Here is a 21,313-nt window from a genome sequence, read left to right on the forward strand (position 1 = left end):
TCGCTCGCTGATATTCCAGTATTTTCAGCCCTCTGGTAGTTCGGGGAATAACCACTGAACGACGCCGTCGCCACCGTCGCCACGGCGCACGATGCTTCCCCCCACTATCAAACGATCAACTGCTCGTGCGAGTACCCCGAGAGCTTTTCACCCTCTCGTCGATTCTTTCGTTATCCAACACAGCGCTTGAAATTTCCTCCCTCTGTGAATATACCTGCAGCGGCCCACTATCCTCAAAATTTTACTTAACACATTCCCACTCTACGCGCAAACGCCGCAGAAAATGAGACGTCGCACGCGCGTGTCTACCTCCTAAATATAGTCCTGTGCTTGCAGTATAGAGGTCACTGTGTTGTAACAACTTGTAGCATTTTAAGCCACAATTAATTATATTTGAAAAGAAAGGAGTCAAGATCTTCTAGATATTTTCTGTGTGAAAAACAGGAATACTCTTTATTTTGTTTACCAAATAACTTTTTACACTGAGCACTGTGATCTGTGATCGATAAAATCTAGAAAAAATAGTACATCACGCGACTAGGGATAAACACAGTAGATTATTCCGAAGCGCCGGCGAAAGAGAACAAGGGACAGTATTTCGATTCCCGTGTAGCGTAAACTATTCTTGAGTACAAAATTGAGGCTAAATTTTCAACTTTCGCGGAACGGAAACCTTTTTGTGCTGGTGTTGTGAAAATGTGTTTTACTTTTTATGGCGCTTCGAGCGCTGCAGAGTGGGAGCCGTCAGCCGAGCATCAAAATCAAAACCACCAGGTGGCGATCCAAAACTCGCGTAACATCCGCCATAAATTTTCTAATATTCTTAACCAACGAGTACGACGACGACGAGGCTTCGTTTGTGCTAACTACTAACTAGCCAATTTCTTTCGTTCGTGGGAAAATTCGTAGAATCTGAGAATCTTTTCCGAAAAGATATTGAGTCGATTGATCAATAGTTTCCAGTCCTTACACTTTCGGTAAACTCGACATAGTCATGTGCCCAGCCAATCGGATATTCCCTTCTCGTTACTGCGTCGCTAATGCCGAAGAAAAAGTGACCAGTGCGACAGAAAAACGATGGACGAACTTTCCTCCATTATTTTGCGATGAATAATTCTTCAAACGTTTCTGATCCTCTAATCGCTTTCACAGAAAAAAAATGTCTCATCTCCACGAGTTACCTTTCCAGTTTTTGGCATTTTTCATCTTCGACAATATTCGAATGATGTCAAATCGCGACAAATATATCGATAACGTCCATTTTCGTACGTCACTAAATTGCAGACATACCCTATGAAAAAAATGACAGCAGTCGTACAGAGAATTGTAATGTGGCAACAATCGGTTTATGAGAATTAAAAATTTTCATTTTCGAATAAAAAAAAATTCTGTCAACGATATTGTTATTAGTTACAATGACATCATCACAGCAGAAATCAAATAGTGTCGTTCGTTTCCGTAAAATCAGTTTGATCTCGTATTGAGTACCGATGCCGTGAATATTTGTTGCAAAATCCGTGGAATATCTTTAAGGTCCATGCAGACGAAAGCCCGACCAGCAGGCATCTTTTTGATCAGCCTGAAAAAGCGTAATAAATAAAATCGTAGAAACTGATTTTCGTCGAGAGTATGCGTGCATCCGTTTGAGATGTTTTTCTCGTTTTACCTGTTAGCCTGATCGCCCAGGGAACCTATAAAAATCGCATAAGCATTAACGTTCGCGTTTGAAGTCAAAACTTTGGCAAAATTCGAGGGTGGAATTCCGTAACGCTCGAGATTCGCATCGGACAGAACCACGACGATCGATTCGTCACTGTCCTCTTTGGCAAGACTCGTAATGGCACGCTGCGTCGCCTCGAGAGTATTGTCGCCGGACGTGCAGTACTGGGAATGAGCGTGCATCGTCTACGCATGTAGAAATAAGTTGACATACGAAATTTTTTGCATGGGAGAGTGTTGTTGATTTTCACCCCTCGAGGAGTCGAAAATTAAGTGATTCGATGGCGTTTTTTACCTTGATAACTTGGAGCCGTTGTTTATTATCAGCAGGAGGCTGAGCATGATCGACGAAAGGAATGTGACAGTCGTCGCCCGAGTGACCGACGATATCGTACCGGAATTTCGCTTCATACCCGGCGAAGGCCTCCATCACCATGACGCAAGCTTCCATCTCGCGATCCAAACGACCGTCGTAACCGTTGAATCTGTACATGCTTCCGGATACATCGACGACGAGCTTCAATCGCTTCGGCTTTAATTGCGCAGCACCCAATTCCGGTTCCTTCTCAGCTCGACGCCGATAAATCGTTTTCTCACCTGTGAGACCTTCGATCAACTTTGTGTCGTCGAGCTCACCCGAGGTCTGATGTTTCAACCATTGACGCTCTTTACTTTTAGCCTGGAGGCTATCTGGAATTTGACAGTTGAAATTTTAGTTTATTCGACAATCAAGCTAATCGATGGAACAATGAAAGGAAATTTGTACCCAAAATAACTCGTAGCGACTGAATTTGTTTCGCAACGGCGTCGCGGAATTGAGAGTACACATTGTGATCGTACTCGCTCATCCTTATGTCTTTCAGTCGCTGTTTAAAAGCTCTTTGGCCCATTTCTCGAGCAGCTTTCCTCACGTGCTCCGGTACCAGATTTTTTTCTTCGTCGCTCAGCTGATGGACCGTGTGACCAGCGTCCAAACGGTAAGGACCACCTTTCCCACCGAGACCAGCCGTATCTCGACCTGGAGTTGTACAAACTCCAATTAAGCTAAACTGTCCGTACGAAGACGAAATAATTTTCGTACTAGAAAAATGTCGGCGGTCGGTCCGAAAGTATGTTGACTCAAACCTCCAGTTCCTCCAGCCCAAGTATTCCCTCCAACGTGTGGCTCGTTCTTTTCGTCGACTTTTCCATGTTTCGGGCTACTGACATCCAAACCAGAATCTCGCTCTTTCGTCACCTGAAGGTACTGACCATCGTCGCCAACCATTTTTCGCCAAGCTTTGAGGGACTGGTGAATGCTCGCAGGGGATGTTTCCCACATCCGAAGACAACCGCCGGCATCCACCGTTACGAGGCCGTTGTTCGAGGTCGTTGCAACGTGGACGGGCAGCTCTTTCGTGTACATCCAATGACTCGCGACCGGAACGTTCGTTGGTCTGAGAATCCAATCAGTTCAAGTTTTAAGCTTCTCTTAATATTTTCTCGATGTTCAACGACGTGCTAAGAAATTCAGAGATTTATTTGGCGCATTTTTCGAAATAGATTCAGCAATAATGAGAGATAAATGCGAGCATGGAACTTACTCGGGTATTGCCAAATATCGATTCGTCTGATTAACAGGATCAACGATCTCCAAAAATCCAGAAAACCGTTGACTTTTGGGGTCACCCGGAATAACCTCTTCCGGAACTTTATTGGATGGTAAAGTCCTTATGACTTGTCCTTGTTCCGTAATTAGAGGGGGATTCGAGGCAGAAACTCGTTCGTTTCTTGGCCAAGTATAAATTTCGTTAGATCCCTCGAGTTCGGGGAAACCAATGGCGAGACTCGCGTAAGTCGAATCACTTGCGAGAATTCTATTGGGTGAACTAATTTGTTCGTTCAAAGCTTTGCCGAGCAAGGCGTCGTCCATATTGGAATTGGAACTTCCGGTGAGGCGACCAATATTTGGCGATTTATTTACTGAGACTCGAGCAATCTCTTTCAAAATATTCGGACATGGGTCGTTCTCCCCAGATTTTTGAAGAACATAAAGGTTCTTCGAGGTGTCCTGAATCAACCATTTGTCGCTCGACGGGACGAGGAGCGACTCAATCTTACATGGCAATGTCATGGAATAAGAGGTCAAAGTTTCCATGTTAGTTGCTTCAATTCTATCCTCGTTGTAAGTGTAGAAAATAACCAAATTGTCCGATCTCAATAAATCTCCGGACATTCGCCAGAATGTTGACCTGTTCCCAAAGGTTTGGGACCACTTTTCGCTGGCCGAAGAGAGCAACGAAGAAGTCTGAATCGATTGCACGGAGCCACTCTCCAGATTTATCAACAAACTTCCATTCGACTGTAAAAATATGGATAAAATCATTAAAAATGATGAAATTTATAGTGCTAAAGAAACACTCATCTCACCACGATCTTATTGATACAGCAAAATCAGGGCATCTTTACCGTTCCTTCGTGAACTAGAAGATTGTCAGACTTATCGGTAGCCATTGTGTACTTGGGATAGATTCCTCTCATCGGGTTAAAATGACCATTGATCGAGATCTCTTGAATTTCTTCGGACTGCGAAGTCATGCTAAAAATACTGGTCGGATTTGTAGCGAGTACGTGGATTCTATCATCGGTCGCATCTCCTTTAAGGCCTTTGGACACAGCGACGGCACCGATACTGGATGCTTCGCCCAAGGGAATGTACCAATAATTTTGCAATTCGGTAAACCAACTCGAGCGAGCCTCGACTTTATCCATTATTCGATTACTCCGGGACGGATAACTCGGGGACGAAAGTTTGATGAATTTCTCTTGGACCGGTAAAGCTTTTCCTCTCGATGAAACATTCCACGTTTCAGCCAATGTTACTTTCGGCAATCGAAATCTGCGAAGGAAAAATAGGATAATAAAAACGAAACTATTGGCATTTGTCTCATTTTATTAGAAATCATTATAGCAAGTTTTACAAAACTTTTTAATCGTTCAAGTGGAGATGAAAAACCTCACTCTTTCGCTAGCGTGACATTCTTAGACGTTGTGCCTATCGGGATTCCGTACTTGTGGAGAACCGTCACGAGAGTCTCAAATATCTCGGGTGAATATCTATCGAAGTCGAAAACGTTCTGAACTACTTTGGCCAATGGTTCATCAGGAAATTTCTGCAAATAATTGTCTTCTTTTAATGGCTTAAAACAAGACAAATAATTGACAAAAAATTTTCAATTTTACGAACGATCCGCACAATGACACGAAAAATGTGCATTGGAGGTTTTCTTTACAGGATTAAATAATTTGGTTAAATTATAAATTTATTCTCAATGTTATTTGTCAATTCATTTTTCACCTGCAAGTGCTTTACGATATTCACAACTTCTCGTGTCGAGTAGGGATAAGAGACGAGTCCTTGGTCAGCCATACTTCTCAGTTCTCCAAAAGCCTTGACCAGTTTCTGAACAATATTCTCATCCACATTCGGACCGTATTGCTTCAAGAGCTCAATCTCGTTATTGAAGTCCGGATTATCGACGGAATGAGTGCTGAACAAATCGCCGAGAGCGCCGAAAAAATCGTTACCCAAAAATGGGAAACCTGGTCGATTGGCGAGGACGATCATTCGAAAATCGGGGTGAATTGGTATCATCGAATCGTTTTGATTTTCACGCCCAGCCGGAATTATACGACGTCCATCGGAGAGGATCATTTCACCGTTTTCTGCTAACGTCTGAAAGTTATATTGACATTTTCAATTTATTGAATTCGTGATCATAACTTCGATCATTTTTATGACAAAAAAATACCTTCAAAACGCAAGTTACGTGAGTCGGTGCTTTGTCAGCTTCGTCGATAACGAGAACGTGTCCTTGACGAACGGCCGCAACGAGCGGTGAATCCTCATAAACGACAACACCGTCTCGAATCATTGGCTGTAGCGTTAACGTTTGAACAGTCGTGTCTCTGTGCAATTGAATATATTCTCTGGGACGATTCATAAGCTGCAACAACCGATCGACGATTTTGTTCTTCCCGACTCCTTGGTTACCAACGAGAAGAATATTTTGGCCGAGTACAAAATCTTGCATGAGAATTTCCAGCAGAGCCAAATGTTGTGGCACGTCGTAGAACAAAATATCAGGAACTTTGGTCATCGCTCGAGTTTTGTAACGTTCAATTTTTGTGTTCCCAATCGTCACGCTTTCCTCGTCAATCAGACAATTTATTTTTTCTTCCTTCGTGCGTTTTGATGATGCAACTTGCACGTCCAAACGCTTGAGAGTTTCCTCCAATGCTTGTCTAGGCAATGCTGGCAAAAATCTGCCCAGACAAGCTCGTTGCACAGCTTCGTAAACGTCATCGTTTGGGAATTTATTCATGCGAGCTGCTATCCTCAATAATTGACGGGTACTGAAGAATCCCGCAAGAGATTGGAGAGTCGGGTCTGACGATGATCGCAAATTGTGGGCCAAGTCGATTATTTTGGTCACCGCTCTGCTTGGTTCTCCGTACTGAAATATACGAAAATATATTTTTCTTCTTCACACACCTTTTCCGTCCCAAAGACCAAACTTAATGAAACCATTTGTGAAAAAACATTCGATCACGGCAATCAACATGATTAAAAAAAGTATCGTTGAGGGGACAATTTTTCTATTCAACTCGTTAAAATCGTAGTTTAGTCAATTCGAAAAATACCAAAAATTCATGCATTTCTATGGCGAAGTGTCCGTTCGGATGAATTATTGAAAAGAAAATCGAGAAATGAGAGTCTTGGAAAATGTTTTGATTACTTTCGAAGAGAATCAAGATATAAATGTGTTTTTCCACGTACTTTCGATCGTATAATGTGCAATTCTTCAGCTCTGTCCAAAGGTCGCATGGCGTGGAAGTTGAATAAGCTTAGAATTTCGGAATTGAGCCACTGGCCGGAAGAACTGTTCATGACAGGAGGTTCCGCGATGGCGACGAGCCTGAACGACGGATGCATGCGCAATAGTCCTGAATTCTTCATCTCTTCGTCTGATTTATTGCCCTCTGCTTTTATTTCGTCGTAACGATCGTGTCGCATTATTCTCTTGCCGTCGTGTAACTGCAGCTCTCGATCTTGAACCAACCTAAAGGAAGAAACATTCGATTTATTCATTAAAATACAATTTTTCCATCTTTTTTTCAGCAAATCTATTTTCTCAATTTTTGAATCAATGGTAAAACTACAATCAATCACCTGTTAATAATGGCTAAAGTGCTCGTGTGTAATCTATGAATTCCATCCAAAATAGCCATTTTGCCACTAACAGCTGCTACAACGAGTGGCGAATCCTTCCAAACGGTGTCTCCTGTCGGCAGTGTTGTTCTTTGTTGAATTAAATCTCGAGACGTCATGTCCTAAGACATATTTTACAAGTTACTAAATATTTGAACTTGGGAAGAATGAAAGCTCTAAATAAAGGGACGTAAAAATTCTACCTGATAGAGAACGATCGGTTCTATCTCGTATTCTAATAAATTTGCCAACTTTTTGACAACCGTCGATTTCCCACAGCCTTTTGGTCCAATGATACAAAAATCCATTGCCGAATGAGAAATCATCAGATCAGATATGAGACTGTTCTGATAATTCGTTTCAACGTATTCGAGATTCTCGACGTCTGAGTGTGCTCCTGAACCACTGGGAATCTGTTGAACGTTTAGGCGATCTGTAAGTTAGTCCTTTTGCTGAATTTATCTTGCTTCATAGTGTTGGTTGACTCACATCAAAAGTACTTTGTTCTCCATCACGATGCAACGTAGCTGTACTTGAATTTTCATTTTTATCGATGCCCAATATTTTGCCAGAGAATTCTCTGCGATTTTGGGGTGCCTCCAGAATGGCAAAGGTCTTGAGAACACTCTCCACAGCATCTCTGCCTTCTTTGCCCAAAAATAACTTGTATGGATAAAATCGATAGAATACGTCGAGAGCTGGCAAACTGGGGAATTTTTCCTGTGGAATACAAATTTCAGTAATGAAAATGCTGCAATTTTTCCCTCGTTCGAAACAAATGTTTGGACACTGTCAACTGACGTTGCAGTTCGAGCTGCCTGGGGCCCTAAACTTTTCACACTGTTTCTCACGTATTTGACAATGTAAATAAATCCAAATTTTGCCTGAATAATTCCAGACGAATGTAAAAGTAAAATTTAAGTATAAAAGAAAAAAAATTTGAGTCAAATAAAAGTAGAAAATTCTTGAGTTTGTATACCAATATCAGAGCTCCGTTCGAAAGATTCTCCAGTGGAAAATCAGGAAGTCCAAGATCGACAGCTTCGGGGGACACGAGTGCATGGCAGCAGGAAAGAAGTTGAGACAACTTTGCAGAATCCACACTCGGTGCTAAATTTTTCAAACTTTCTAGTTGTTCCTGAAAAAAAATAATAACACAAGAATGTTGCATTATTGATTGTAAACGATCATTGAAAATTTGTATATTTTTATACGAAAGACAGAGAAATGTGATAAAACCGTTTCCAGTGGCCTATTTCGAGATAAAGTTCGCAAGTATTTTTCTCTTGAATCCCATCAGATATAAAAGCGAGGGGCTGAAAATTCTCTCTTGAAGAGGCACATTGTTTCACGAATACGAACCACATGCATGTGGAAGTGCGGAATGTTCTGCGGTTTTGGCTGTTTAACTCGTACCTCTGCAAAGTGATTAACGAACAAAGGTGCTGAAAAGCTTCCTCGACGCTCCGGTGGTAGTCATGTACCATCCTCGAACACGATCCAAATCTATATGTATATACATTTCAAATTCGACTAAGTGCCGAATGGCACGGAATCCTCGAAAATTGCAGGGTTCTGATTCTCATCGGAAAGTTCGAATTGAATAGGACCACAATCTTGAGTGCTCGATCAACGATAATGATACGATTTCACGTTTCCCAGTATAACATCTCTAGCTACATACTTTTAGCGCTATTTAGTGTTGAAAAAGCTTTCCAATGGAATATTCATGAGATTTCTCGAACAGTGAAAGAGTGAATAACACATTTTTATTTAATATCAATCTCCCCGAGGCAGGAGCACAATTTACAAAAACATCGAATCGTTCGAAAGATTTAACAAAAATCATTGTTAATCGTGCAGCCCAAAAATGTGAGCTTTTGGAAAAATGATTCGAATACTTCAAATTGTAAATCCGAAAATTCAAAAGAAAATTTTCAACCAGCTAAAGCACCTCGGATTTAGACTATTTTTTCAAATAACACGAATTCATATTTTTTTCTCAACTATTCCAATGAGATTTGCTAATGATAAGGAACTTTGTTTACTGAACAAATATTATTTTTGACAAATAATTTGAAAGGACACAAACGTAGTTCAGTGACTTTGATCTTATGAGTGCTAATTTGGAGTAAGAACGAGCAATGATTTTGAACGCTTGAATTTACAATTGCGGAGGACCGAAAATCCGGATCAAAGTGTCGAATCGACGTGTCTTCGAACTTCTCTGCAAATTCGTAGCCTAAACGACTTTTTAACGAGTCTATGGATAACGCTCGAACATTGCAGTTTGTGTGTGTGCGTGCTCGCACACACTTACACAATTTAATATACAGGAGATGTCAGTTTCCGAGTAAACTAAGCTAAAAAATATGTCGTCTCATGATAGTTAAAGATTCGTCGTCGTCTCGTGGGTATAGTCGTCCGAGAAACACGCGATTTCGCCAGAACGTAATTTACGTTTCGGTGATAGAGCGCACGCTAGATGAAAAACGCACACCTTAACAAAATTGTCGGCGTCTCGGATTTCGGTAGGAGTAAATTACCACCAGCCTAGAGTTCGCACCGTTAGTCATTGCAGTTAATCTTTTTCTTCTTTTTTTACACACGAATAGTGTCCAAATTGAACTATCGCTGTTCGAGAGCCTCGAGCAATGATGACCAAGTTATTTTAATTATAACTGAGTTCCGAGCTGTAAGTAGCTCGTCGAAAAACAGCGATAAATTCTTTGTTCGAACAGTCCGAGAATATTTTAAAGCGATCGTAACTTGGGAAATGATTGCTTTTTTCTTTACAAGCTGCATCGTTAATGTTCCAAGAGCAAGGCTCGTTCAATTATGGGAGAATGATGAACGCCCTTTTTCGTGCATGAGCTACTTAAGACTCGTATAATTTGTTTTCACGCTACGCTTAGCGTCAATGTGCAGTACATCTGAGAATTCATCAAAATAGTAAAAAAAAAAAAAAGTTTACGAAAATTGAAAGCACAACGTAGAAAAATCCGCACTATGAACTTACGGAACAGTTTTTCTTGAGTGTTTTCTCTCCATTTTTGTGTATTCGAAGTCTGTGGTTAGTCATAAAAAAAAATGATGCTTCAATGCAAACAGCAAAAACGACGGTGAACAAGAGTAGATCGCAACGAGTCATTTTTCTGACGGTATTTCTCGCGTTAAGTTCGAAAGCGTGTGATTAACATTGACGAGGTTAGCGAAAAGCACGCACGAGCTACACTCGTTCGAGGAAACTACTATCGAGTGATTCGGAGGAAGCCCGATTCAGTTTTTAGAGGAAGATTCTTCGGAAGACGTGTCATCGCCACTGGAATTCAAGTCAGGCATAAAAATGTGAAGCTGAGGGCGCGCGATCAGAGCCGGTTCCTTGCTCCTCGTCGAAGTTTTGCGGTTTTCAATTTTCGAGGGGATCTTCGTATCGTCACAATCATCGTTGACGTTTGTTTCTTGAATCTTTGCACAAGTATTCACAGTTGACTTGTCCGATCGATCCTTCGAGCTCGGTCCCTTGCTTCTGGTCCGTCTCGTGCTCAATTCTTCGAGCTTATTTTCAGTCTGAATCTTATAATTTTGTACAACGACTTGCTCCTTCGTTGCCATCTCGTTGCAATCTCGTTTCGAGAATTTCGGCTTTGAAGAGTTGATTTTAACGTCGCCGAGTTTGTCCTCGTCGGAAGGGACGTTGACAGTCCTCCCGGAAAGATCCATCCACTGTAAAACTCGTTCGGACAAAAGATTCGATGGGGTTTCCGGAGTTTGAGTAATTTCCTCACTGTAACGTCGACAGTGACGATCACACTCGAACAAACTCTTCTTCGAAGTCTTAATCTCAGACGAGATGAGATTATTTTGTGAATAATCAGTCCGTCCAGGGCCCGAATCAGTTTCGCGTTTCCTAGACGACTGTCGACTCGCTCTGCACGTACGATCTTCGCTGTAATTCAACACTTCGTCGAGTCTGAACTCAATAAAGTTACGAGAATTTGATTGAACGGTGCCCCGACGATTACAGTACGAGGGAGCCGACTGACGACGCGCTATTCGCCTTTCCGTCGCCCTTTCCGCTGGCTCGTTCACCACCACTTGAAGATTCACGAAACAACTGTCCAAACTCTCGCTCGTTCGCCTATCCTCGAACGAATCAACACGGCAACGCAAATTCAATCGTGGATACGTCTTCTTCGTGCTCGTCGATTTTGCCGAATGCCTTCGAACCCGAGGATACGATATTCCAGCTGGATCATCCGAAGATAATATCGCGTGACGTACACCATCCACCCACACCGTACGAACACTCATTGGTCTCTCCGAAGACGACCATATGGCAGGCATTTTTCCTTAATCGTGATTCCCACCTGTTCTGATACATTCAAAAATACTCATCATTTATCATTCCTTCTTTCAATATTACACTGAATTCTTTTTTTTCTGTCAAGACATCGACCTCATCGTTCGCTCTTATTCAATGAAAATTTCCTTGCCCGATCGTTCCATCGAGACGTTGAAAAAAGGTATTGAAAAAATGTATCAAACTATTTTCATCGAATTTTCAAAATTTTTCATTTCGAATTCTCATTTTTTCAGGGCTTTTTCATTCGGATGCGGAAATTTTCATGAAATTTGACAAACTCCATTGACGTTAAGGCCGGTTTATCGAATCGATTGCGTCAACGAACCTTTTCGTAATCGTTTCTGCCATAAATACTCACGCACCGAGTCGTTTTCGGTTATTCGAGTCAGTTTAATGTGATACAATTCCGTTTGAACGTTCAATTACTCTGCTTTATCTCCATTTTAGTTGCTACCGATAACTTTGAATGATTTGAATTTAATGTCTTTTAAGTTTCACCATTTCGAGCACATTTTTATTCGATTTACTGAAAAAATTGGCATTCTTGGAAGATTTTTTTTAACGAACGACGACAATTCGATTCTCACAATATAATAAAATCTGTCAAAATATAATTTCGGTGCGTTCGATCTCGAGCTGCGAAGTCACTAACTTTCGAAGATTCCGTTTGAAAACCACGTGGATATTTTTCCCACTCCAGGAGCATCACTGATGCCGCACGAATCAAAGGATGCCGAAAACTGAATATTTTTCGTCCTCAATGCCGACGAAGAATGAAACAATTTTAGAAAATGCAATAAATTTTATCGATAATAGCGACTTTGAAGAATTGTTTTTTCTCGTGATTAAATTCTAATGATGAACATTTGTCCTTTTACTTTTACTTTTGATGAGCGGAGTAGCGAATCGATTGAGTTTTTTTCCTTAATTTTTCACTGCGTGGTTGATCGGTGAAAATTTCACAGAGTATTGACTTCGAGTCGTTGGGGGATGACAGAAAACGAGGAAAGAGAGACGGCAGAGAAGAGAAAAAGAGCTTAAGGTATCCGTACCGTTTGGGACACGCGATCCAAACTGCGATGTCTGTGACCATCGCGCAGCCACGGAATCGAGTTTATGTACACAGGAGAGAGAGCTGGAAACTCGACATTTGTGAGCTCGGAGGGGATGTTACGCTTAAAGGGTTGACCCCCTCGCTTCCTCGCCCTTTCTTCCACGATGTTGTCCCACCCATACAGTAGAACCCCATCGAGTTGAATTGAGAAATTCCAATGGAAACTTTCTGTCTCCGAGGAGGTATTCTGAGCTTTGGAATTTAGGTTTCCGCAGTGCTCTATAAAACGTTTGATTTCCAAACATTTATTCGAGCGCAAAAGAATGTTTCAGCGACTCTCCTCATGAAATATTCACTCCTCGAAATCCCAAATTCGTGACAGAGTTTTTTCGACGTCCTAAGATTCGTTGGGATTGCTCTCTTCCTGTCGTGTGTCCCTCCCGTCAAATTGCCGGACTATTAAGCTCCAGAATTTCAACTTTGACCGTAATCTGTCCGATGGATCGTAATTATTTAATGAAATCGTACAAAGCGGCTCCGGGATTCCGTCGCATATCTTTCTCAGCGAGCCACGCGTTCGCACACACCGCGCAGTACTGAAAAAACTTTTAATGGCACAGAAGAGATGGCGCATAATTTAAAAACTTGGCTGACATCGTCGTACGATTAACGTCGGAATCTCTTGAATTATTCGATCTTATCACTCGCTGCTGCTGCTCCGGTTCTGCTCTTTAAGTACGTACCGAGCGATAAAAATTTTTATGAAAAAACATAGCGGACGAGAGAGAAGAGGCCGATGAAACTGCGCTCACTTGAAAAGTTGGTGCTGACACGTGTCGGGACTGGAATCGCGATCGTAAAGGAGGATCCAATGGATGACCGGGGTAACGTGACGATGGCAAGCCCAACGCGATCACGCGAAATTCTTCGTTCACTCGAATCAAGCCCCAGGAATCCAAGTCAGCTTGGCTGTGCTCCTGCAAAGGAGAATTTTTATTGATGCAGCTCGTGCTGGCTTTTTCACGATTGAGGGATCGTCCACTCTGTGGAATGATGCCAAGTGTTTTCTCACCTCCAATAATTTATCGTAGCGCTCGGACGGTACAAGGAACCGTCCGTCCTCCAGGTGCATCTCACGATTTTCCAATAAATTATTCAGTATCGGTAGAACATTTCTCTCGGCTTTTTCAACGCCTTCGAGAATAAGAACGCGCCCGTTTTTGGCAGCTCTGACAGCACTCTGGTCGTGATAAGTTGCAGTGCCACTTTGGATTTCGCGTCTTTGTTTGAGATCGGCTTCCGTCGTGTCGCGAGACAGGGCTATGAACTCTACCTCTCGGCCAGTCAGCTCGAGATAGGCCATCGCGAGGTTTCGTCGTCGCGGTCCCGGGGAACCCATCAGAAAAATGTCTTGGCCCAGTAGATCTTTTTGAAGCATCCATCGAAGGTGTCCCAACGTTTCTTGACTCTGCTTTTTCAGGACTGTGGAAAAAAAGCAATTTTCAATGGTCTCTTCTACGAAAATCATTCGTCAAATAGACTTTTTTTTCTCTGCATCGAATAATCAAAACGTATGTAAATTTGTGGATAGATTTTCATTCGTACTAAGAATGATAAATTTCTATTTGCTAATCGATGTTAAAACCACTCGAATGAGTTACGAGGCTTTGCGCGATATGACACTCCTGTCAAAGGTCATAACAAAAAAATAATATCTACTTACAGTATTTTCGTGGCACGTACTCAGGATTTTTCGCCGGTTTTATTTTCTTCGATACATCATTAATCGTGACGACTAAATCATCTGAAATAAACGAACAAAGCATGATTAAAACGCTTCAAAGTTTGTGGAAAGGAATTCACAATTTCAACCCCTTAACTTCCCCCCTCCCGCGAGGACGGGGAGGGGCTCGTAGGCTCACACGACTTTTCATGAATATCGAAGATTTTTTTAAATACAAAAACACCCCAATTTTGATTGAAAAGGTTTTGGAATATGTGGACCACCTTAAAACTTCATCAACGTTCAACTCTAGTGCGGGTAATTTTGTTAGAGAAGAAACAAAGAATAAAAATGTGTTGTAGTAATGTGCAATCGCGAACGCCTTAGAAAATTGGGAGGCTGCTGTCGAGATTTTTCGTACGTTTGTTTACCGTACGAAAAAAAATTATTCCACGCCCATTTTAGTGCTCTCTGTTGCTAAAAAGTGGTCTAAGACGAAAAGGGGTTGTGAAGGGAAAGTCTACTTCGGTTTATTGTTTAGTGTATTGTTTCAGATAAAATTGCACGAGCTCGATTGGCCGAGTTTCTTCCTTGAAACTTTCTCGTTAAAGGGTCGATTCATTTCAGCCGATGAAAAAATTGATCGTAATAAAATTGTGCTGGTTACGAGTATATTTCGTAAGTTCCGACATTTGATATGATTTTGTAAAAAATATTATACGAATAGGCCAAATAAATGCGATGAAAACATACTTGAGATTCATAGGAAATGTTATTTTTGAAAAGAACTGTACACGCTCGGTCAGCTGAGATGAAATTCGGAAAAAAAAAACACCTGTTAAAAACTTACCGGATTTGCATCGTGTAAAAGATGTAAATCCAAGATCGAGTGGCCTGGATCGATCCAAAATTCGCGTAACGGTTGACAATCGTCGTGGAATAGTTAAATTAACAAACATTGTATAGTTTTTCGACTCATCAAGGCACAATTTACGTAAACATAAGAGTTGCACTTAACCTCAAATATAGAATAAGCAACTCGTCGGGAAAGAATATTCGATTATTCAATAATTAACAAAATAAATGATCATTTGCGAAACTCAATTGTAAAAAAATGCTAAATCACTCCCTGTCATAATTGAAAAGAACTTAATAACTGCACACGCACGCTGATTTCGGACTTCAGAATGTTGGAATAGACTCGCGTCATTATATTATCGCACAGTTGACGATTGCATCACCACGTGCTCTAGAACACGGTCCAAAGTTCGAAATTACGAAGAGAAAAAGGGCCAACAAATTTTCAAACACTATTATTGAAACGATTAATAACAATTGATGGTATTGATTGAATAATTAATTTAATCATAGAATTCCAGTTCTATATTTGGAACTGATATCGAAAATTCGTAATGATGGCTGCAAAACGTTTCTAGCAAAAGCATTTACTCAACAGGATCCGTGGTCGTTTTACGATGGATGAAACGTTCTCAACTTCGATGTACTATTTTTTTAGGAAAGTAAAATAACAGCCTTACTTTTTTACTCTTTTAATTATTTTGAAAATGTTGTCTTCGATGTTTCTTTGTTTCGAATTTTCAATGTGTGTGTGTATACAGCAGATTTTAATCCAGTTCTGTAGTTTACGTTCGATGTAACAGAAAATTATTCGTAATTACATTACTAGTTTTCTTTTAAATATAAAATCTAAAACCGTCCAATTTTTTCATCGTTAATCCTGCTGTTTTAATCTCTTAAAATTATATAAAATATTTTTTTTCATTTATAATCCAAACGCAGACAGCAGATGCATGGTTTTTTATGACTTTTTAATTCAATTACAGTAAGGAGTTGCTGAGAATAAGAGAACTGATCATCTGTTCTTTCAGGCCCAATACGGAAGTTTCGGAACATCATAAAGTACAAGCCAGAATATAAAACTTACAAATAACTTAATACAAAAAAACATAGTTATACTACTTATGCGAATCTGATTTATCAGATACTTGGAATCACAAATCAAAAAGAGATCAATCGTTCATGCTAACTCTAATGATTAACCTATTTTGCTGAGCATCCATACACAAATACGTTTTATTTTAAACTACTTATCGTTAAATATCACACGTATTTTTCCTCCTCAGCATCCTAGTAGATAAAGTGACGAGATCCGCCCATTGTTTCAAGGCATCTACACTTTTTTTTACATACTCTGCAAACGAAAAATTCAAATTGTATTCCGAGTATGATATTTTATTGAAAATAAGACTAAAATTAATCTCCTGCGGGAACACTTACCACAACAAAAAATCCTCTACGACTCTCTCCGTAAACGTTTTGTCTTTTTTTTTTTAATGATTTTATACAAGTTTACGCAAAACGTATATCAAGTAGAGATTTGTTTTTCGAGAACGAAGTTATAGGTGTTTCTGAAAAGATGATATTTGTATGAGAAGTGGTTTCGGCACGTGAATCTTGAAGGAGCGGATGATTCGAATTTACTATCGTTCCGCGATGTATTTTTTTTGTTACTACTTACATCATCAACGTCGTCGGATCTTCTTACATTGCCAGGATAATAATCAACAACGAGAGGCTTAGGTCTTTGACCAATTCCAGACGGTTGCTGAAGTCCGCAAGCTTGTTCTTCGTTGGTGATGACAGTGACGAGAGCCTTGATAACGTGTTCGTCCAAATGGGACATAACTCTGCTCGGATACTTCATTCGTCGAAGAAACAAAGCGTTCCATTTTTGTCTAAGATGTAGAATCAAACGTGCGATTTCTCGATCGATTTTAAAAACAACCCAATCGTCGAGTTTGAGAATCGTTGTGCTTTCCTGGGTCGTCTCCGTTTCAGAATCGGATTCGCTTTCGGGAATATCTGCAAAAACAGACATAACAAGTGTCGTTGTTGTAGTCGGAATAGAAGGAACATTCGTCGAACGAAAAATTTCTAAATTCTCACATTCAGCCTCGTAAATGATTTCCATAGGCAATTTAGCTGGGCCACTGAACAATGCGACAGTCACCGGATTGACGAGAGTCACCGTTTTCACGTGACAAAAGCGACCGACCCGACTCATTTCTTCGTAAATTAACCAATCCGAGGGTAAACCGTTAACGTTACCCGCGTGCGATTGCGCACTCGTTGTCCTTGCCGAAGATGCTGTATCCTTCAGCGTTGAGGACGGTTGGAAAAAGACTTTTGTCTCGTTACTGAAAAATTGAAAAAATATTGCCTTACTCATAAGAAGTTCCTCGTGAGAAAATCATTAGAAAAAGTACTTTTATGTTACCGTGTACGTAAATGAGAATGTTCGCGATCGACGCGGATCAAATTGGGATAAAGACCGGCTGTAAGGGCGGCTTTGACGACGGCCCAATTTTCCGAATTGATATTCAAATCCCTTATGTCACCGGAGCCCTTGGCGCGAACGAATCCAGATGCGCGTAATTGTCCAAGCAACTGAGTTCTCATTCCAACGATCATTTCCATAACAGGACCCGAAATGAAATTTTGTTCGCAAAATTGACGCTCCCAGCCATTTGCTCTCGCTTGTTGCCAGCCTTGGAAAGCTCTCAGTACGACCATGTGATCGGAGTATGAACCACCGGCGAATTGCTTGCGAGCAGCTGCAGCTGCCCGCTTTTGGAACGGTTGTGAAGGTAGCACGAATGGATCTCTGTAAAAGTAATAAGAAAAATCAAAAACTCCAGATTCTTTAGGAGAAATTTAAAGATAAAGAAAAGATTGACCGTAATTTCTATCGACGAATCGGTTTTTGTTACGCACAATCTTCACCTCTGAAATATTCTGAAATAAAAAATGATAGAAATGTATACCTGTAAGCGAGACTGCAAACAATGGTGAGTATGGGATCAAGACACTTGAGAACAACCGCATAGAGAAGAGTTTTTCCGAGCCTTGGTTCAACGGGTAAGACTAACAAGTGCGTGCCCAGCTCCGTGAGATTTTCCCAAGTGTCAAGAGCATCGATGGTTTTCAACAATTGCACAGCGTTTCGCGTTACGAGAATCGGTGGTGGTTCGATGGCTCTCTCGAGGAATTCGGCAATGGGAGTATTGACAGGTGCGAGATGTTTTGTGTAGAGACACAATTCTTGAAGAGGAACCCGAAGGATTTCAGGCGTTTGATAAGGTTGCATGCTGTTGTAACGTACGGAGGAGAACAAGCGATAACAGTGGCCTTTTTGGCATCGTCCAGCACGGCCCTTACGTTGTTTCGCACAAGCTTGCGATATCCAATTGGAATGGAGCATGCAGACGCCAGCTACAGCGTCAAAAGATTTTTCTTTCACTTTTCCAGAATCAATGACGTAAACGACATCGTCGATGGTAATGCTAGTTTCGGCGATGTTAGTGGCGAGTATGATTTTTCTCGTGCCATGAGGACTGGTCTTGAAAACTCTCTTTTGGTCGCAAGTTTGCATGTTCGAATGAAGAATGAAGAGCTGATATCTCATTGTCTGATTGATGCTTTCCTCATTAGAGTTGATGCGCTCTCTCATTGTAACAATGTCGTCGTAACCTGGTAAAAAAACGAGTATACCACCGGGGGGGCTGTTGGAGTGAACGTAGCGAATGAGAGACAAGAGAAGGTCGTAATCAACATTCTCGTCGTTGAAAGTCGATTGATAGATGTCCAGTAACAATTTACTTTCCTCCGAAAGTGGAAGGTTTTCGCTCGAGGCGGCTGCGGTCGTGTTTCCCGCAAGGTTTTCCTGTACAGCGAGATCGTAGTTTCTCATGTAAGCTTCGATCAACTCGGCGCATTCGCTCTGATTCATTTTTTTCGCCCAATCAAGCGCTGTCCAATCATTACTCGAGCGTATCTTGAGGTTTGCTCCGAGGTTCAACAAATGTTCGGTCGTATTGAGACACCCACGTCCAGCTGCAACCATCAAAGGTGTCACAGATGTTTGAGTGTGTTGGTAATCAACCGAAACATTTTCCGAGAGTAAGAGATGCATCAATTGGGCAAAATTATCATCGCCACCTGCTAACCACGCGTCGGTTATGCATTTGTTCATTTCCTCGATCAACCAAGGCTCAAGATCAACTTTTTCTACGATCGTTGGCTTTTCCAATTGTTGTCCAAGTATCGGAGTTGGTACCTGATGTTCCTTTCTACCGGCAACGCTCATCGGCTGAGTCGGCTTGTAACGCGTCCAACGTTCCAAAACCTTCTGCTGATCTTCTTTTTTCGTGAGCTCTTTCTTTTTTGCTAGCATCTCTTTCGTCATGTAACCAGTCATTTTCAATACATCCTCGAGATGATATGTCTCCACTTCGTGAGAGCGTCCATATACGTTTATCACCGTACAATTGTTGAAATATTTCACGAATATGTCTGTATCCATTGTCGCGCTCATCAATATCACCTTGAGATCACGATATTTTGCGAGGGCATCCTTCAATGCGATCAAGAGGAAATCGCAAAAACGATCCCGCTCGTGTACCTCATCAACTATGATATGCGTTATCGTTTCCAATGCTGAATCTCCGCCCATCAATGTTCTCAATAAAACACCGTTCGTACAATAAGTCAATAAAGTTTTCGGCGCTACTCTGCTCTCCAATCGTATCTGATAACCAAACGTTTGACCGATATTTTCTCCCCTCTCGAACGCTACTCTCTCAGCTATCGATACAGCTGACAAACGTCTCGGCTGTGTACATATCACTTTGCATGGTTGTTTCTTTGCTTGACAATTCTCCAGTATAAATTGTGGCACCTGCGTCGTTTTTCCACAACCCGTTTCACCCGCTATTATTAACACTTGGTTCAATGATATTGCGTTCAATATTTTACCACGAGCGCTGTTTATCGTTAGCGATTTTCGAAAATTTACAACGTCTTGGTTCACCTTCAATTGCGGGATTTGTGCTATGCTGTAATTCAATCTGCCCATTGCTTTTGTGCTCGCTGCTCCTGCAATTTAGTCATGCATCGTTTCCATTTTAGATATTTGTACTTTCAACGACGAAAAGTCAATTTACATAAAGTAGCTAATGGAGTTGGAATATCGTGTTGACTAATGAGATTAGGAAATTTTGTAAAACCAACCTGGAGGCAGCAAGCTGTCAGTTTCGAAGGATCTATCTCTCTCAGTAAGCGGTAATAATTCCTGGCGTTCCTTAGCGCTCAAAGGAAACTTTTGTATCAAATTGTAAATCGACTGTTTGGAAGCCTTTTGAAGTTTGACTATGGCATCCTCTTGAATGATCGTTGATCCTTCTCGCTTGTACACTGTCAAATATCGATTTGCACCTTTTCTGTAAAAAAGTTATAAAATTCAATGAAATCAAAATGAAAAAATTTATCAAGGGAATTTATGAAATTATTCTCCGTTCAAAATATAAGACACAAATGATATTGAATAAATTATCCTGATCATCGTTGTCTACTCACCCTCTGCTTTTAGATTTGAGGCCAAGCTTGATAGCAAGTGAATGAATATAAGCTCTTTCTTTAGCGCTGTAGCATGACGGAAATTCAAGTTCTTTTTGTTCCGTATTTATCAACTTTCTGATTGTTAAATTGACAGCGATTCTTGTATCTTCGCCAATTGCAATGTTCTCCAAATTTTTTCGACGGGGCATTTTGTGGTCCTTTTATCCTTTTATCACTCTGTGAATGAAAATCTTTACCAAAACGGGTTACAATGTAAAATAAAATTAGGTTTCCATTGTTTGAAACAAATGAATGTTCCTCGTTCTTATCATTCACTCCATTCACTCAACACTGTTGTCTACAGTTTTATCAATAGATGACAAATATATGATTATTAAAAAATGATTTTCATTGCATCTTGTCAATATCTTTTATTGTATCTCAACGACGCGATCAAAATACTTTTTAAAAATATTATATCTAACAAGATCGGTATTGTCATGTGCTCACTTTTTCAGACTTTTTTTTTCATTGATTTTTCTCGTTGTTGTACAATCCGTTCTTCTGGTATACATTGGAGACGTAATTTATGTAACATTAACAAAATACGCTGAATGTAGATTTCAGAATCAAGAGTGACTATAGTGAAGAGTAAGGAACAAGGATTTCCAAAGACGGGGTTTTTAGGGAGACAAAAACAGAGGAACAAAGAAGTTTTTCTTATAGCGGTCAACGCGGTTAACTTGAAAGTATACACAGCACACAGCAGCTAGAGTATACAAT

At 40.8% G+C, this 21,313-nt stretch overlaps 3 protein-coding genes across 7 annotated transcripts; all 3 read right to left on the bottom strand.

The window, feature by feature from the left end:
* Positions 1 to 1,324: 1,324 nt before the first annotated feature.
* On the bottom strand, positions 1,325 to 15,518 carry c12.2 (von Willebrand factor A domain-containing protein c12.2). Of its 2 annotated transcripts, XM_043422684.1 has the most exons (19): positions 14,964 to 15,518; positions 14,114 to 14,194; positions 13,463 to 13,872; positions 13,203 to 13,367; positions 7,950 to 8,108; positions 7,460 to 7,690; positions 7,174 to 7,383; positions 6,932 to 7,092; positions 6,539 to 6,821; positions 5,511 to 6,215; positions 5,057 to 5,434; positions 4,720 to 4,871; positions 4,168 to 4,597; positions 3,303 to 4,060; positions 2,845 to 3,155; positions 2,486 to 2,737; positions 2,015 to 2,409; positions 1,667 to 1,905; positions 1,325 to 1,579 (listed from the first exon to the last, which is right to left on the bottom strand). In XM_043422684.1, the coding sequence occupies exons 1-19, from the start codon at positions 15,070 to 15,072 to the stop codon at positions 1,465 to 1,467; spliced, it is 5,544 nt and encodes a 1,847-aa protein (XP_043278619.1). In that variant the 5' UTR covers positions 15,073 to 15,518; the 3' UTR covers positions 1,325 to 1,464. The 2 variants fall into 2 exon arrangements, with proteins under 2 accessions (XP_043278619.1, XP_043278620.1); XM_043422685.1 differs by lacking the exons at positions 13,203 to 13,367; positions 13,463 to 13,872; positions 14,114 to 14,194; positions 14,964 to 15,518 and adding an exon at positions 9,990 to 10,248.
* LOC122412814 (uncharacterized) lies at positions 10,226 to 13,181 on the bottom strand. Of its 2 annotated transcripts, none has more exons than XM_043422690.1 (2): positions 12,389 to 13,181; positions 10,226 to 11,340 (listed from the first exon to the last, which is right to left on the bottom strand). In XM_043422690.1, exon 2 carries the CDS (start codon positions 11,315 to 11,317, stop codon positions 10,250 to 10,252), a length of 1,068 nt encoding a protein of 355 aa, XP_043278625.1. In that variant the 5' UTR covers positions 11,318 to 11,340; positions 12,389 to 13,181; the 3' UTR covers positions 10,226 to 10,249. The 2 variants fall into 2 exon arrangements, with proteins under 2 accessions (XP_043278625.1, XP_043278624.1); XM_043422689.1 differs by having other exon boundaries at positions 10,226 to 11,345; positions 12,389 to 13,180.
* A 129-nt stretch (positions 15,519 to 15,647) lies between the features above and the next one.
* Positions 15,648 to 21,280, bottom strand: LOC122412812 (3'-5' RNA helicase YTHDC2-like). Of its 3 annotated transcripts, none has more exons than XR_006261434.1 (9): positions 21,041 to 21,280; positions 20,549 to 20,767; positions 20,204 to 20,412; positions 17,959 to 20,068; positions 17,412 to 17,798; positions 17,081 to 17,331; positions 16,653 to 16,996; positions 16,412 to 16,542; positions 15,648 to 16,325 (listed from the first exon to the last, which is right to left on the bottom strand). XR_006261434.1 is itself a non-coding variant. In XM_043422686.1 (8 exons), exons 2-8 carry the CDS (start codon positions 20,737 to 20,739, stop codon positions 16,531 to 16,533), a joined length of 3,504 nt encoding a protein of 1,167 aa, XP_043278621.1. In that variant the 5' UTR covers positions 20,740 to 20,781; positions 21,041 to 21,280; the 3' UTR covers positions 16,406 to 16,530. The 3 variants fall into 3 exon arrangements, 1 of the variants encoding a protein (XP_043278621.1); XR_006261433.1 differs by having other exon boundaries at positions 20,549 to 20,781; XM_043422686.1 differs by lacking the exon at positions 15,648 to 16,325 and having other exon boundaries at positions 16,406 to 16,542; positions 20,549 to 20,781.
* Positions 21,281 to 21,313: the final 33 nt, after the last annotated feature.

This window comes from Venturia canescens, chromosome 6, assembly GCF_019457755.1.
Source record: "Venturia canescens isolate UGA chromosome 6, ASM1945775v1, whole genome shotgun sequence".
Classification (NCBI taxonomy): domain Eukaryota; kingdom Metazoa; phylum Arthropoda; class Insecta; order Hymenoptera; family Ichneumonidae; genus Venturia; species Venturia canescens.